We start from the raw sequence: 16,838 nt of genomic DNA, 5'->3' as shown, positions 1-16,838 counted from the left end.
CTTCATCCCCGCTTCAAACCGAGCATCCTCTATGTCTGAGGACAGGCGTCTGCATGTCAGAGATTCCAATCGTGGAAGATCAGTCCTTCCCCAACACCCACCAAAGTTTGCTGAGAGCCGCTCCCAGAGAAAGATACAGGAGCATATTTTTCAAAAAGGGTGGAGATACGTCTCTAGCAAAGAAGGTGTAAGGCACTCCTTTGCCGCTAGTCTGCGGGACCCCCATGGGCAAGGTGTGCAGTCATCCCGCCTCTCCCGGATGTTCCGGGGGTCTCCCGCATATTGATAGCGACTCCCTGACGCCTGCGGATTATATACAGTTTTGAGAGGAAGAGCGAGAAGGAGCATCCTGATTGGTCTCTCTTTGTGCTAAGTAGACCTATCAGTTTTCTCTGTGGGCGGGCTTTACAGTTGACCTCAAAAATAATGACAGTATTGCTCGCTGCACTGTTTGCAACAGTGACTTTTCTATTGCCGACGGTGGGTTAAAATGTAAAAGACATGTTGAGGTGAGTTTAACAGGTGTCATTCGCTCATTAGCATAGCTAATGTTACTTAAACTAGCTGGCTAGCTGCCAAGGAGCTACTCTGTCAATGTCCTACGTGATGAGGCCAAACTCCCGGTAGACTTGCTTAAAGTTGTGATAGAATTTTTAAAAAAAGATCTCTGTGATAATGTAAGTACATATTTTAATGTCACATTTTCTGCATACACCCAACTTGGTTTACAGATTAGACAAAATCACTAAACAATGTATTACATACACCCTTGGAGGTTGACCGGGGTGGGGGGTGCTACCTCCCTGAAATGAGTCTTTGTAGGGTGGGATGTCTGGGTGTAGCACCCGCTTTGCCCACCCCCCCCCCCCAAGCCAAGCTCATGTGAACCCATGCATATCACAAGTCCTAGTTATGTGACCACTGACACTAGGCAGACAATCTCTGAAGAGTATTGATAATGGCTGGGGTCACCTGTCTTGTAAAGACACTGCCCAGGAGAAGGCACACCACTTCTGCAGAAAAAAATGCCAGGAATAATCATGGTCGTGGAAAGACCTTGATTGCCCATGTCATAGGTCACAGCACATGATGATAAAAAGTCCAGATGAAAGATCTCCGCCTGAAGCATCGACTATACTTTTTTTTCCATAAATGCTGCCTGGCCTGCTGAGTTCCTCCAGTGTGTGTGTGTTACTTGGATTCTGGCATCTGCAGATTTTCTCTTGTTTGTGATTACAAAAAATACTTAATTGGTTGTAAATAAAAATTTTAAAAGATAGTTGGCCAAGTACATGGATAGGAAGGATCTAAGGAAAAAGAAGGATAAAGAAAGTTTTGCTTTTTGTCACATGACCATCAAAAAGTGCAGTGAAATGCATTGTTTGTGTCTGATCAGTGGGGATTGTTGTAATGTTTTTGGCAGCTACCTAAATCACTAACTCTAAGCTTAATGTCTTTGGAATGTGGGAGGAAACTCAGGCAGTCATGAGGGAGAACGTACTAACTTCTTACAGGCAGTGGCGGGAATTGAACCCTGATCAGTGATGACAAGCAGTGTAAAGCGATGTGCTAACTTCTATTCTACTGTGCCACCCATTTAAGATTTGGATTTAGGTTCAGAAGGTTTTAGGCCAAACACTAGCAAATGGGACTAGCTTGGGTGGGGCACCTTAGATGGTATGGATTAGTTGGACCGAAGGGCCTGTTTCCAATGCTAATGACTTTCTGGAAAGAATTCTAGTTGTGAGATTGGAATGTCCGTCCAACATGGTGTAAGAAGAATCCTCCAAAATATACGTAGAGTTGCTGACCCTTCGGTGTTTGTAGTGAGGGTGGGACTATGGTGAGTATGACCTGAAATGTTGACCCTATCTCTTTCCACAGATGCTGCTTGATCTGTTAAGTTTTCATGCAATTTCTGTTTTTATTTAGGTCAGGATCTTGGCTCCTTGGGAGGTGTATCAGTGTTTTGTTTTTATTTTACTTAGAGATACGGGGCCTTCGCCCCAACAAGCCTGCACTGCCCAATTACACCCCCGTGACCAATTGACCTACTAACCAATATGTCTTTGCAAATCGGAGCAAATCTACGCAGTCATGGGGAGAACGAACAAATTTCTTATCGCCAGTGGTGGGAATTGAACGGTCGCTATAAATTGCACTGTGTCGACCACTGTGCCACAAACAAGCTGCTGTAGATGCTGGGAATCCAAGCAACACACAATAAAGATCCTGCTGAAGGAGCTGGCCCAAAATGTCAACTGTACTCTTTGCCGCAGATGGTGCCTGGCCTGCTGAGTTCCTCCAGCGTCATGCATGCGATGCCCGTTTTCAGCAGCTCAGACCAAGTTGGCCATTATCTGTTGTTAGAAGTTAAAGGCTGTCTCTTCTTCCACAGGCGCAGACTCCAGCTGAACCCCAACCAGGCCTTCTTTCTGCTGGTCAACCAAAGGAGCATGGTCAGCGTCTCGACCTCCATCTCGGAGATCTACGAGCAGGAGAAGGATGAGGATGGCTTCCTTTACATGGTGTACGCCTCCCAGGAAACCTTTGGATGCTGAGGGTGACCGCAGTGGACTCATGGCGAAGTTCCCTGCATTTCATTAACTGGTCGAGGAAGAGCGAATTTCACTGTGTTTTTAAAAAAGAAAACAAAAAAAGCAAAACATCAGGATTGCCGTCCTGTACTCTTGTCACTCACACATACTAAGGTCGCATAGTGTACCAGGGTTGTGTAAAACATTGAACAGTCTTCTCTCACCTGTATCTATATGATTGGCAATTGTTTATTTGCTACTTATCGGTCTTTATTTTACTTTTTTTTTCATGGTTTTGTAATTAAACAAAAACAAATGTGATTAATGCATGGTCCACCTACCCAAGCAGTGAGGAGTTTTAAGACCTTATTGATCACTGACATGAAATTCTGGAGGCTGGAGACAGAGATTGAGGGATATATATACATAGATACTTATATATATATATATTTTAAAAAAGTACCAATGACTTTAGAACTGATTCAAAGTCCATATTGAATATTGGTGCTTACAACACGGAGGTGAAGTGTTGGATGGGACGGGGCATGGGGTGAGAGAAATGCTAAAAAGCAACTTGGGACTGCATAATGCTCTTTCCTGGCTTTCACAATCGGCTATTTTATGTAGAATTTGCTTTTAATGCACTTTATAAACAGCACGGGTGTGTAGGAGGACCCATCTACTGTCACAGTGTAGCGTAAACCAAGTAGGTTTTAATGTAGATAATCAGCTCCTGTTAATCGTAACACTATTATAAATTCTTCACCCTAGTTACATTGCTCTCCAGTTGCATTGGGTAATATTTAATTTTTAATGTAGTTACAGTGCCTGTTAATGTGTGTGTGTGTGTGTGCGTGATAAAAAGGAAATTGCATTCATGGAAATTCTCATAATTGTTGATTTTTATTTCTCCTTTTGGAACAAAATGACATAATTTGCAAAAAAAATCCAATACAAAATTTTTGATTTAAAAAAAGTCCCATGTCTCCTTAATCTATGTTGTATTATGAAAAGCATAAATTGTCTTTATCTAGGATTTCTAAGTCTTCTAAGGAGCTGGGTACTATCAAGTTTGTTTAATGTTATTTCCTGTACATGTATAAAGGAGAACAAAATAATTGCTACTTCGAATCTGATGTGGCACAAAAATACAGTAAGATAAAAAAGCAATAATAATAAAGAACACAACAATCATAAAAACACAGTAAGTATAAATACATAAGATAGCTTATATAGACATAGATTGTTTGTCCATAGTGACACTAGGCACAGGATTATCTGTACATTAAGGTGACTCTGACTGAAAATGATAGTGTTGGTTGGGGGTGTGGAGGGTGGGTTAGTGGGTGGAGGTGTTGATCAGCCTTACTGCTTGGGGAAAGTAACTGTTTTTGAGTCTGACGGTTCTACCATGGATGATAATGTAGTTTCCTCCCTGATGGGAGTGGGACAAACACCATGAACAGGGTGTGTGGGATCCTTGCAATGTTACTGGCCCTTTTCCAGCACCGCTTTTATACATGTTATTGATGGTGGGTAGACTGGAGCCCGTGAACAGTTAGAACCCCACTGCCCAGGGAAGTCCTAGGTTTGATCATCAGCTGTATCTGGTGCAGACCTCATTGAGACCTGATGTAGACTGGAGGACTGCCTTGTTGAGTAACTTTGCTCTTCCCATAACTGGCAGGATTTCCCAGTGCCCAACCATTTTAACTCCACTCCCTTTCCCATTCTGACGTGTCAGTCCATGGACTCCTCTGCTTGGAGAAGCAACACTTCATTTCATCTGGGTAGCCTTCAACCTGATGGCATAAACATTGATTTCTCTAACTTTCAGTAATTTCTCCCCCTCTTTTTCCATCCCCATTCTGGCTCCCCTCTCACCCTTTCTCCCATGATCCACTGTGCTCAATCAGATTCCTCCTTTACCTCTTCCACCTATCACCTCCCAGCTCACTTCATTTCTCCTTTCCCCACTCACCTACCTTCCTCCTCACCTGGCTTCACCTCCCTGTTTGGACTCTTGCCCTTTCCCTCCCCCCCCAATTCTGGTTTCTTTCCCAGTCCTGATAAAGGGACTCACTGATGTTTCAGACCATTTATTCCTTTCTATAGATGCTGCCTAATCTGACCAGGCAGCATCTATGGAAAAAAAAAATACAGTCGATGTTTCAGGTTGAAACCCTTCAGCAGGACTGGAGAAAAAAAAGCTGAGGAGTAGATTTGAAAGGTAGGGGAGGGGAGAGAGAAACTCCAGGTGTAGGTGAAACTTAGAGGGGGAGGGATGAAGCAGAAAGCCAGGAAGTTGATTGGTGAAAGAGGCAGGAGGCCATGGAAGAAAGAAGAAGGGGGTGGGGGGAGGAGCACCAGAGGGAGGCAATGGGCAGGGGAGTTGATAACATGAGAGGGACAAGGGGATGGGAAATGGTGAAGGGGTGGGGGCATTACTGGAAGTCTGAGAAACCGATGTTCATGCCATCAGGTTGGAGGCTACCCGAACAGAATACAAGGTGGTGTTCTCCAACCTAAGTGTGGCCTTATCCCGGCAGTGGAGGAGGCTGTGGATGGACATATCAGAATGGGAATGGGAAGTGGAAATAAAATGGGTGGCCACCAGGAGATCCTGCTTGCTCTGGCGAACAGGGTGTAGATACCCAGCAAAGTGGTCTCCCAATCTACCTTGGGTCTCGCCAATATACGGGACACACCAGGAGCACCGGACACAGTATACGACCCCAACAGACTCAAAGGTGAAGTGTCGCTTCACCTGAAAGGACTGATTTGGGGCCCTGAATGGTAGTGAGGGAGGAGGTGTAGGGGGCAGGTATAACACTTGTTCCGCTTGCAAGGGTAAGTGTTAGGAGGGAGATCAGTGGGGAGGGATGAATGGACAAGGGAGTCGCGCAGGGAGTGGTCCCTGCGGAAAGCAGAAAGTGGGGGGAGATATGTTTGTGGTGGGATCCAATTGGAGATGGCTGAAGTTACAGAGAATTATCTTTCCTGGAGGTAGTGAACCAGAGCTGCACACAGTACTCTAAGTTCAACCTCACCGACATCATGTTCAGCTTCGACCTCTGTACTCAATGCCCTGATTTATGAAGGTCGACGAACCAAAAGCTCCTTTACTTGCCCTACTATTCACTGTGCAAGTCCTCCCAAAATACAACACCTTACACTTGTCTGCATTAAATTCCACCTGCCATTTTTCAGCCCATCTTCCCAGCTGGTCCAGATCACACTGCAAGGTTTGACTGTCTACTATGCCCCAATAGACAAATTCACTAATCACTTACTACATTATCATTCAAATGGCAATGGACCCAGCACTGATCCTTACAGCACACCACTAGTCACAGGCCTCCAGTTAGAATGACAATCATCTACTACCAATCCCTGGCTTCTCTCACCAAGAGGTGAACCTGCAAGTGGTGGTATCCCAGCTGTTTGCAGCGCATACTGCTTGGTGGTAGAGGCCATGGTATTGAAAGAGAAGGTATCGAGTTGTTGCGGTGTGCTTTGTGGAGATGGTGAGAAGTTTTAGGCTCCATATCTAAGAAAGGCTGTGCTGACACTGGAAAGAGTCCAGAGGAAGCTTTTGAGAATGATCCTGGGATTGGATGCTCTGGGTCTGTACTCGCTGGAGTTTAGAAGAATGAGGGAGGGGTGTACAGGTTATTGAAAGGCTTGGATGTGGAAAGAATGTTTATAATAGTGGGAGGGAGCCAGACCAGAGGGCTCTGTCTCAGAATAGAAAGATGTTCCTTTAAAACAGGCATGAGGAGGAATTTCTTCAGCCCAAGGGACGTGAATCTGTGGAACTCATTGCCACAGGCAGCTGTGGAGGCCAAATCATTGGGTGTATTTAAAGTGGAGGTTGATAGGTTTTTGATTTGTGAGGTGGTCAAAGGTTATGGGGAGATGGCAATAGAATGGGGTTGAGGTGGTTAATAAGTCAGCCATGATGAAATAGGGGAGCAGACTTGACAGGCCAAATGGCCTAATTCTGCTCCAATATCTTATGACCTTATGCAGAATGTGCCTTCGCTGGAAGGAACTAGTGCTCCAGTACGGGGGGTATCCTGCATGCAACATAGTTTCTGAAGTGTTTACTGTATCTGCATTCATCCAGCTGGGCATTCCAGTGGAAAGCATTCCATTGCACTCCCAACTTGTTTTTTGCTTCTTGTAGCAAAAGCTTTGGGATATCAAGAGCAGGGCACAATGGCAGGGTAGCAGTTAGTGCGATGGTATTACAGGTCAAGGCATTCCTGAGCTCTGAGTTCCATTCTGGCTGCATCTGTAAGGAGTTTGTACGTTCTCCCTGTGACCCTCTGGATTTCCTCTGGGGGCTCTGGTTTCCCCCAGAGTGCAAAGACGTACTGCTCATTGTAAATTGTCCTGTGATTAGGCGAGCTTTAAACAGGTAGGCTGCTGGAAGGGCCCGTTCTGAGCTGTATCTTGAAATACAAAAAGTAACTAAAAATAATTAAATCAAGTGACGAGATACCAAGCCTCTGAACTGTTCCTTCTGTCACACGACTAGTTTCTAGGCTTGGAAAAATGTAATGGGTGGAGTGGTGTATTTATTTTTTAATCAGGCTTATTTGTCACGTGCACATTGAAACATACAGTGAAATGTGTCATCTGCTTCAAAACAAATTGTGCCGGGGGCAGCCCACAAGTGTCGCCACACTTCTGATGCCAACATGGCATGCCCACAACTTAGTAACCTTAACCACGCATTTTGGAATGTGGGGGAAAACTGGAGCAGCTAGAGGAAAGCCACGGGTAGAATGTACAAACTCTTTACAGACAGTGGCGGGAATTGAACTGGTCCGGTCTACGGTGCAGTTAGTCTCTGTTTATTTTATTTATTTCAGATACAGTGCAGAATAGCCCCTTCCAGCCACACTGCCCAGTTTAATCCTAGTCCAATTACGGGACAATTCACAATGACCAATTAACCTACCAACTGCTACATCTTCGGACTGTGAGAAACCGGAGCACCAGGAGAAGACTCATGCTGTCATGGGGAGAACGCATTGTGCTAACCACTACACCACCGTGCCGCCCCAGGAGGTGGTAATTACTTATAACACATGCTCAGTATAAATGTCACTTACCACATCAGCCTGTGCCTTGATCTTGTGAGGGACAGGCGTACGCAGCTTCATCTCCCGAATAGTTGTAAATGAAATGGAACACTTGCGCAGTACGCAACGAACGCCCGCAGTCTGACTTTGTGATGGAGCAGAGGTCACAGATGAAGCAGCTGAAGATGTTCTGGCCCAGAACATTGCCCAACCATTTTCATAACAGGAAGATGTTTCTCATATGCAGCCTCTCAATATTATAATCCTTGGGAATATAACTTTGTTCTCCTCATCACAAGTCACGGATGAAGAGAAAGATATAGAGCAAGCATGTGAAAGAATATAATGAACAGTCTAGAGGCGTTCCCCAGTGACATTTATAGTGGTTCACATCCACTTGAACTATTTTTAAAGCAAACGATGACTACCACTCAAACCGCCCTCTTAACCAAAGAATTTGCTCATGAGACATAGGAGCAGAATTAGGACACTTGGTCCATTGAGTCTGCTCCACCATTCCGTCACGGCTGATTTATTATCCGTCTCAACTCCACTCTCCTGCCTTCTCTCTGCAACATTTGATGCCCTTACTAATCACGAACCTATCAATCTCCATTTTAAATATACCCAATGACATGGCTGCCATTGCCATCTCTGACAATGAATTCCACAGATTCACCATCCTCTGCCTAAACTCCCGACACATTTCAAATTATAGTTGGAGACCAGGCTTGTTTGAAGAAAACGGTGCCCAATTATCACCAGCATATAACCTAAAGCACCAGAGGTCTCAACATACTAGACCACTGCTACACTAAGATGAGGAATGCCTGCTGTTCCTTGGCCAGACCACATTTTGGTAAATCAGATCATTTGGTTGCCCTCCTCTTACCTGCGTACAGGCAAAGCCGAAAAAGCAAAGCGCTCCAGAGATCAAGAAAACTAGAAGGTGATAGGTTGGGGGAGGGGGGGGAGGAGGAACGGCTACAGGATTGCTTTGAGTCAGTGGACTGGGCTGTGTTCAATTACTCATCTAGGGATCTGAATGAATACACTGTGATTGTAATGGCCTTTATTAAAACAGCTGTAGATGAGTGCGTCCCCACTAAATTTTTGAGTCTTCCTCAATCAGAAGCCCTGGATGAACTATGAGATCCAAAATTTGCTGAAGGTATGATCTCCGGAAAGCCATCTCATGGATCAGATGGAGATTCTGGGACCAAACTTGGATTGAGGGATGCTTGACAGCTGTGGCAGGGCTTGAATGCGATCACTTCCTACAAAGTTAAATCAAGCAACCTGGGAGACAGCAGGGCTTCACTTCCAGATGAGCTCAGTGCCTTCTATGCTCACTTTGACTGTCAGAACATGGCAAACTATCACAAACCCCCACATTTCCCGATGATCCTTTGATCTAGGCCATCCTCTTGTTGCTGCTGCTACAGGCTTGCACCATCAGGTTCAAGAACAGGTACTACCCCTTAACCTTCAGGCTCTTGAACAAAGGGGATTCACTCGCCCATCCATTGAGATGTTCCCACAACCTATGATCTCACTTGCAAGGACTCTTTATCTCATGTTCTTATCATTTATTGCTATTTATTTATATTTGCATTTGCACAGTTTGTTGTCTTCTGCATTCTGGTTGATCTTTCATTGATCCTTTTATAGTTACTAATCTATAGATTTGATGAGTATGCCCACAGGCAAATGAATCTCAGGGGTGCATATGGTGACGTACAAGTACTTTGATAATAAATTTACTTAAAACTTTTATATAAAAGAAATCCTTCTTATCTTTTCTAAAAGGATATGCCCTCTGGTCATAGACATCCTCACAATAGGAAACTTCCTCTCCACACTCTCTGTTCTAATGGAATGTCTTATTCTGATGGACTCTTAAATTTTAAGGAAAACATTCCATTACATGGGATAATAATGTGAACTAAAAAATTCAGAGGAAGGCTTTTGATCAACTTTATCAATAGCATCTTTTGATCATTTTGGGATGTAGAGCAGAGTGTGGTATAACACAAGATTGTAAGGAAGAGAATGTATTGTACAGTTAATGATTGACAATAATACTTTATCCCATTTATCACATACAGACAGAGGCGGCACACATACACACACAGACACACGTTTTTGCAGTAAGACCAACTCCACTTCCCATGATGATGAACAGCTAACCAGATGTTACATTCACCCAACAGAAAAGACAACCCTTCATCTGGCATTTATGTAACTCAGCCATTAAGACTGGTTTTCCTGAGCCCCTTGATAGCAGTGTTGGAAGTTCCTGCCTTGTGACTCAAACTAGAAAACACCTGAGAAAAAGGAGATGTGTTCACATTCTGCGGGAGCCCTTGTATTTAGAGGCCCGCCATCAGGTAACGTATTGCAAAAGGGAACGTGTACAAATATTGAGCCAGAAGTACCTGAGTTCTCAGGCCGGTATTGTTCCAGTGAAATGCCCCTTTGTTGTTCAGAAATAGAAAATAAAATTAAGGACAACTTTTTTAAAAAAACATACTCTATAACATTTCATGTTGACCACAATCTGAGCTTAAAAATCTTCCTGTGTTTTCAGCTCTTTTTAAAAACAAATACATTTTAAGTGATTGAATCCTGCAATCCGTTGCTGCCCCACAATAGGTACATCAGTTAACGATGCCCTTAGCAACAGTATCTTCCATAGAAAATAACATCAGGAACTTTCGTGTTAATAAGTGGGTGCTAATGGTCCTTTAAGAAAGAATGACGTGTGCCTCTTTCCCGTCCTTGGATTTTAAATGAAGTCCCTTGACAAGATGATACTCTCTACGTATGAAGGCGTAGAAATAATCAGAAACCAACAGAATCTGTGGAAGAATGAGACATAACCAATCAATACAAAAGTGTTAAATACCAATGCCTCAAACTACACTGCTAAAGATTTAAAACAGGTAATGCTGTACACACGTATGCACATGTCCTTTGCTTTAACTAATGCTCTGATAGAAAGGCCATGAGTTATGGGTGAGAGATGAAATGTTTAAGAGGAACATGATTGGATCTTTTTCACTTAAAGCAGGGGTTCCCAATTTTTTTATGCCATGGACAAATACTATTAAGCAAGGGATCTGTGGACCCCAGGATGGGAACTCCTGACTTAGAAAGTTAGGCAGCATCTATGGAAAGAAATAGAGGTCGTAGGTTAAATATTCAAGTGGAATTTGAGGGGGAACTTCTTTACTCAGAGGGTGGTGAGAGTGTAGAACAAGTAGTCAGCAGAAATGGTAAATGCAGATTTGATTTTAACATTTAAGAGAAATTTGGATAGGAGGGGTATGGAGGGCTAAGGTTCTGGCACAGTTCAATAGGGACTTGGCAGATCAATAGGTTGGCATGGCATGGACTAGATAGATGGGCCATAGGGCCTCTTGGATAGGTACACGAATGGGAGGGGTATGGAGGACTTAGGTTCAGGCACAACGTCGTCAATGGGATTAGGCAGATCAATAGGTTGCCATGGACCAGATGGGCCATAGGACCTCTTTCTGTGCTTTAGTGTTCCATGACTCTATAAACTGGAGTTTGCAACCATTATTATCCATCACTATTAAAATAAATTAAAAGTTCTAGGGTGCTATTCAAGTTGGGTTAGGTGCTTGCAATGTTTTACAAGATCATGAATGTAGCTCCAAGAATACTTAAGCAGCTCAACACCATCCAGTCTAAAACATCGGCCCAAAAGGTTTATTCCTTTCCATAGAAGCTGTATTTCGTGTGTTACTCTGGATTTCCACCATCTGTAGAATCTTGTGTTGATGTAAACTCTGCTGCCTGCAATTCCCCTCCATATCACACATTGTTCTGACCTGGTAATGGGTCATTAGATCATAGTCAGATCCTGCAACTCTGCACCCAACACTACTGTGGGAAATCAATGACTGCAGCAGATCAAAGTAATTGCTCACCACTGCAATCTCAAGCACAATTAGGAATGGCAATAAATGTAGTCCTCTGCAATTAAGACCACAAGACACAGGAGCAGAATTAGGCCATTCAGCCCATCAAGTCTGCTCCATCATTCCAATTTAGGGACGGCACGGCAGTGTAGTGGTTAGCACAACACTTTACAGTACAGGTAACCCATGTTCAATTCCCGCCGCTATCTGTAAGGGGTTTGCATGCTCTCCCTGTGACTGCATGGGTTTCCTCTGGCTGCTCCAGTTTCCTCCCACAGTCCACAGACATATCAGTTGGTAGGTAAATTGTCCTGTGATTAAGGTAGTATTAAAATCCAGGGATTGCTGGGTGGCACAGCTCGAAGGGCTGAGAAAGACCTACTTCATGCTGTGCCTTAATTTAAAAAAAACATGGCCGATTTTATTATGCCTCTCAACCCCATTCTCCTGCCTTCTCCCCATAACCTTTGATGCCCTTACTGATCAAGAACCTATCAATCTCTGCTTTAAATACCCAACAATGACTTGGTACCACAGCTGTCTGTGGTAATGAATTCCATAGGCTCACCACCCTCTGAAATTCCTCTCATCTCTGTTATAAAGGGAAGGCTTCTATTCTGATGCTGTGCCCTCTGGTCCTCGAGTCTTCTACTATTGGAAACATTCTCTCAATACCCACTCTATCCAGACCTTTCAATATTCAAAAGGTTTGCAATCTTTCTAAACTCCAATGAGTACTGACCCAGAGCCATCAAATGCTTGAGTGCATTTGCAGAAACACAAACAAAAACAGACTTGCTCTGCTGTATTTATCAAAAGTAAAGCATGCACAAGATGACACCAAGCAAATAACCCTGACCTGGATACATCACCGAATCTGTCTGGCACAACACCCTCTGGCCTGTACCTATGTGTTCTTTCAGAACATATATCTGACTTGATCCCAATGCGTGCAGAGTCAGGTCCTATAGGACTCCAGTTGAATTGTCAGCATACAACACAAATGACAAGCACCCTTCCTGATCACATGAGAGTGGGGAAAATACATAGACAATTACTCTCCCATTTACCCAGACAAACCTTCTCTGATATCAATCCAATGGGTTCAACAATTACAGCAAACCTCTGCAATACTGGGACCAGGTTACGTTCTTAGAAAATGCTCCATATCATGATTTTCCCTAACATGAAGCCGTGTCAAGCAGTTTATTAATTTCTCCCCCACCCTACATATAAATTTTGAGAGAGCAAATTCTACTGTTTCTCAAATTTTTGGCTAGCAAATTCTGTGACCCGAACACCAGGATCCCCTATCCTCTTACCTGCCCAACATTAAATGCCAAGGTAATGGCATAGTAGAAGTTGGAATTTGCACTTCCAGAATAGATCCAGAGATGCCACAAAACTGGGAACAACACTGCTGAGGAGATCAGCATGCACGATACCACAAAGATGTTCCGAAGGACTGAAAAGTACAATTTTAGAATCAGAATGAATTTTATTAACACTGATGCCATGAAGTTTGTTATACACTAGCAGTTCAATGCAATAAAAATTACTACGTTACAATAAGAAATATATAGCGTTACGTACCCGTGGGAATCTTGTACCTGTCACGTGACCGTGATGTAATTGAGGCTATGCTGGACATGAGGTAATGGTCTTGTGATGGGGGAGTGACGTCATTTTCCCGCCAGTGAGAGGTCATGTGATAGTTTTTTTCAACAGGGTATAAAAGGAGAACCCCACCCTGTGACGCAGGGCAGTCGGTGGTTGATTTCACTAGTGAGTCTGCATTGCTGCGTATTTCGATGTATGACTCAGTTTTATTTTAAAGTGGAGTTTTATTTTCTGCCTTAAGTCTCAAAGGTTATTGCTGGCAGTTCCACTCCAATACTGCCAGTCCAGTCCGTGGAGAGTGAAGATTTTAAAGGAGTTTGGAAATCCCAAAGGATTGGGAAAGTTAATGTCGACGGTGAAACAGATTCGACCTTTGTTTAATCTTCACACAAGGAATTAGTAGCCTGTGTCCATGTTAACTCCTGCTTTGTCAAAAGAGAGCAGAAAGAGTTGGATGCAGAGTTTCGCCAAGGAAAGGTCAGCGCCTTTAAGCCGTTTTATTTCCTTTGACCGTAAATCCTCTGGGAAATAACATACTCCGGCTGGGATCAGCAGTAACAACATGGAAAGGATTTAAGTACGGGAAAGAAAGCCTCTCCCAAGCGACTGAGTAAAACTTTGGACTTTCGCATTACTACTTCTAGGAACTGCTTTTGCATTATCGCTTCAAGAACTGTACAAGCTGCCGCAAAGCAGCTGACTTCCGGTTACATTAGTCGTTTGTTTACTTTTGGGTTTTTTTTTACAGTGTTTAATAAATGTTTTATTTGTTATAAAAACCTGTCTCAATTATATAGTCATTGTTGCTGATTTGTAACAATAGAAAAATAGATAAATAGTGTAATAAGAGAGCAAGGTAGTGTTCATGGGTTCATCGATTGCTCAGAAATTTGATGGCAGAGGGGAATAAGTTGTTCCTAAAATGTTGAGTGGCCCCTCAAGCTCTTGTACCTCACTCCTGATGGTAACAATGAGAAGAGTATTTGTTCTGGATGGTGAAGGCCCTTGAGAATGAATGCTGCCTCTTTTGAAGATACCATCAATAATGGAGTTGGCTGAGTCTGCAACTCACTGCAACTTTATCTGACTGTGTGCACTGGACCCTCCATACTAGGCAACGATGCAGCTAGTCAAAATGCTTTCCACGATACAGCTGTAGACATTTGCTAGAGTCTTCGGTAACATACCAAATCTCCTCAAAATCCTAATGTAGTCTCTGATGTGCCTTCTTTGTAATTGCATCAATATTGGATAAATCATCTGAGATGTTGACATCCAGGAACTTGAAGCTGCTCGCCTTTTCCATAGTTTATTTGGCTTCATTAATTCAAATACTGAAGCAAGAGGCAATCAATCTCAACAGGAGAGGTCACTGTATCTTTCCTTTGCATAATCGCAATGCTGCAGATTTACACCGAACTTGATCAGAGCTTGAGAGATAAGCCTGCTGCTCACCAACATAATCAAAAAGCCATTTGCTTTACTCAACAGACTTGAAGGATGACTGTTTCCACTTTGCTAGAATGTAAAAGGCTTAAAGATGAACACTTAGGTCACTTGACCATGAAAGAAAAAGAAACTTATTACCCCGTTTATTTTATTGGAATTGGTTTACTACTGTCACGTGTACCAAGATACAGTGAAAAGCTTGCCTTGAATTCTGTTCATACAGATCAAGTCATTACACAGTGCATTGAGCTAGGATAGGGTAAAACAATAGTAATGCAGAATAAGATGTACAACACTGTGCAAAGATCTTAGGCACCCTAGATTTTTTTATATGACTTCAGATGGTATGGTCTCCAGAGTCCTGATCTCAAGATCACTGAGACTGCCTGGGATTACTTGGAGAGACAGAAGCAAGCGAGGCAGCCAAAGTCTGGCATTCTCCCTATGACCGTGTGGGTTTCCTCCAGGTGCTCTAGTTTCTTCCCACAGTCCAAAGACGTACTGGTTGGTAAGTTAACTGATCACTGTAAATTGTCCCATGATTAGGCTAGTATTAAATCAGAGGAATGTGGGTGGTGCAGCTCGAAGGGCCTACTCTGCGTTGTAGCCCAATAGATAAATAAAACAGTGGCAAGTTCTCCAAGATGCTTGGAACAACCTACAAACCAATTTTCTTAAAAAACTACACATCAACGTACCTAAGAGCAATGGCTTGTACAAAAAGCCATCATGTATCTAAGATACCGTAGGATTTATGATATAGGAGGCGACATTTCCCTGTGGAGATCTGCTTCATCAGCAAGAAATATTACAGAGAAAGAAACATTGTTAGTGTCAAACATATTAATTCAGTTTTATACTTACATCGGTAAAGGTGATTCCACATGGGTAGGAACGCCATATACAGTGCTACGTCACCCACAGTCGGGTAACTCTTAAAAATTGCAATGATTGCAATCTGAATGAACATGAAGAACATGGGATGATCTCTGCAAAATGAATACAGAGTAATACATCATTCAGAAACAGTTTACTAAAAACAAAAACTATGGATAAGCCAACAGATTTAGAACCCTTGCACCGTAGTCAGTTCTGAACATTCAATGCCCAACAGCTGATACAATGCCACATAATTCTGGCAGTTAATTAATCTTTTTATAATTCATTACAAACTAAAGAATAGTAATTTACAACAAGTATTTGAGTGGGCTGTTCTTGCTTGCCTTATTAAGTCATCCTTTCCATCAACAGAGTAAATTAAAAGATAGGTTAAGGATCACCTCAATGGATCCATTCATTATAAATGAAGTACAAGAAATACCCTCCATCCTGGTGGTACAAATACAGATTTCTTCTTCCAGTGAAGGAAAAGTTTTTCTTCTTTGTGCTCTTGGTAAATGTCAATTACTGGAGGATATGCACTCAAGATAAGAGTGGGAAAGTTTAAAGGAAATGTACTGTATGGGGTAAGGTTTTTTAGCAGAGTGTTAAGTGTCTGAACTGGTTACTGGAAGCAGATACAACAACGACACATGAATATGCCGAGAAAGGAGGGATAAGGATCTTGTAAGGGATTTAGTTTAATTTGACAATGTGTTTGACACAGGTATAAAATTCAAGATTGTTTAATGTAATTTCAAGTACACAAGTGCAAAAGGAGAATGAAATAATTGCTACTCAAGATCCTATGCAGCACAAAAATCAAAAGATAAAGAACAAAATAATAATAAAAAACAGAATAAATATAATTACATAAAATAGCATATATACATAAATTGATTGTGTGTCCATAAAGTGATGCTAGGCTCAGGAGTGCCTGTACATAAGGTGACTCTGACAGGGAATGATAAAGAAATGGTGGAGGGGTGGGTTAGTGGGTGGAGGTGCTGATCAGCTTTACTGCTTGGGGAAAGTAACTGTTTATGAGTCTGGTGGTCCTGGCATAGATGCTACGTAACCTCCTCCCAGACTGGAGTGAGACCAATGAACAGGGTGGGTGAGATCCTTTCCAGCAAAGAATGTACTGGGAATAGCCATTTTATCTGAACAGCTTTTCAGAAGTCACGCTCTTAGTGTGTAAGGATGTATGGATGATGTATGAGAAGGATGGCAATACTTGTGGAACAATGTACAACAATGTCTGGGGAGGGAAATGGATCAGCCATGATGAAATGGCAGAGCAGACTCGA

At 42.8% G+C, this 16,838-nt stretch overlaps 2 protein-coding genes across 2 annotated transcripts in view; one reads left to right on the top strand and one right to left on the bottom strand.

Annotated features, from left to right (window-relative positions):
• Positions 1-3,421, top strand: part of LOC140736185 (microtubule-associated protein 1 light chain 3 alpha) — a 43,647-nt gene extending 40,226 nt beyond the window's left edge. The window contains exon 4 of the mRNA XM_073062072.1: positions 2,399-3,421. Coding sequence (XP_072918173.1) covers positions 2,399-2,561 — 163 coding nt within the window. The 3' untranslated portion in view covers positions 2,562-3,421. The remainder of the gene's footprint in view (positions 1-2,398) is intronic.
• A 3,285-nt stretch (positions 3,422-6,706) lies between these two features.
• The window catches only part of pigu (phosphatidylinositol glycan anchor biosynthesis, class U), a 60,831-nt gene continuing 50,699 nt past the window's right edge, over positions 6,707-16,838 (bottom strand). The window contains exons 10-12 of the mRNA XM_073062071.1: positions 15,514-15,638; positions 12,903-13,045; positions 6,707-10,491 (exon numbers count right to left, since the gene is read on the bottom strand). Coding sequence (XP_072918172.1) covers positions 10,378-10,491; positions 12,903-13,045; positions 15,514-15,638 — 382 coding nt within the window. The 3' untranslated portion in view covers positions 6,707-10,377. The remainder of the gene's footprint in view (positions 10,492-12,902; positions 13,046-15,513; positions 15,639-16,838) is intronic.

The sequence above is a fragment of the Hemitrygon akajei genome, chromosome 11 (genome assembly GCF_048418815.1).
Source record: "Hemitrygon akajei chromosome 11, sHemAka1.3, whole genome shotgun sequence".
NCBI lineage: Eukaryota > Metazoa > Chordata > Chondrichthyes > Myliobatiformes > Dasyatidae > Hemitrygon > Hemitrygon akajei.
Note: the sequence above shows the minus strand (reverse complement) of the source record. Positions and strands in the feature narration are given on the sequence as shown.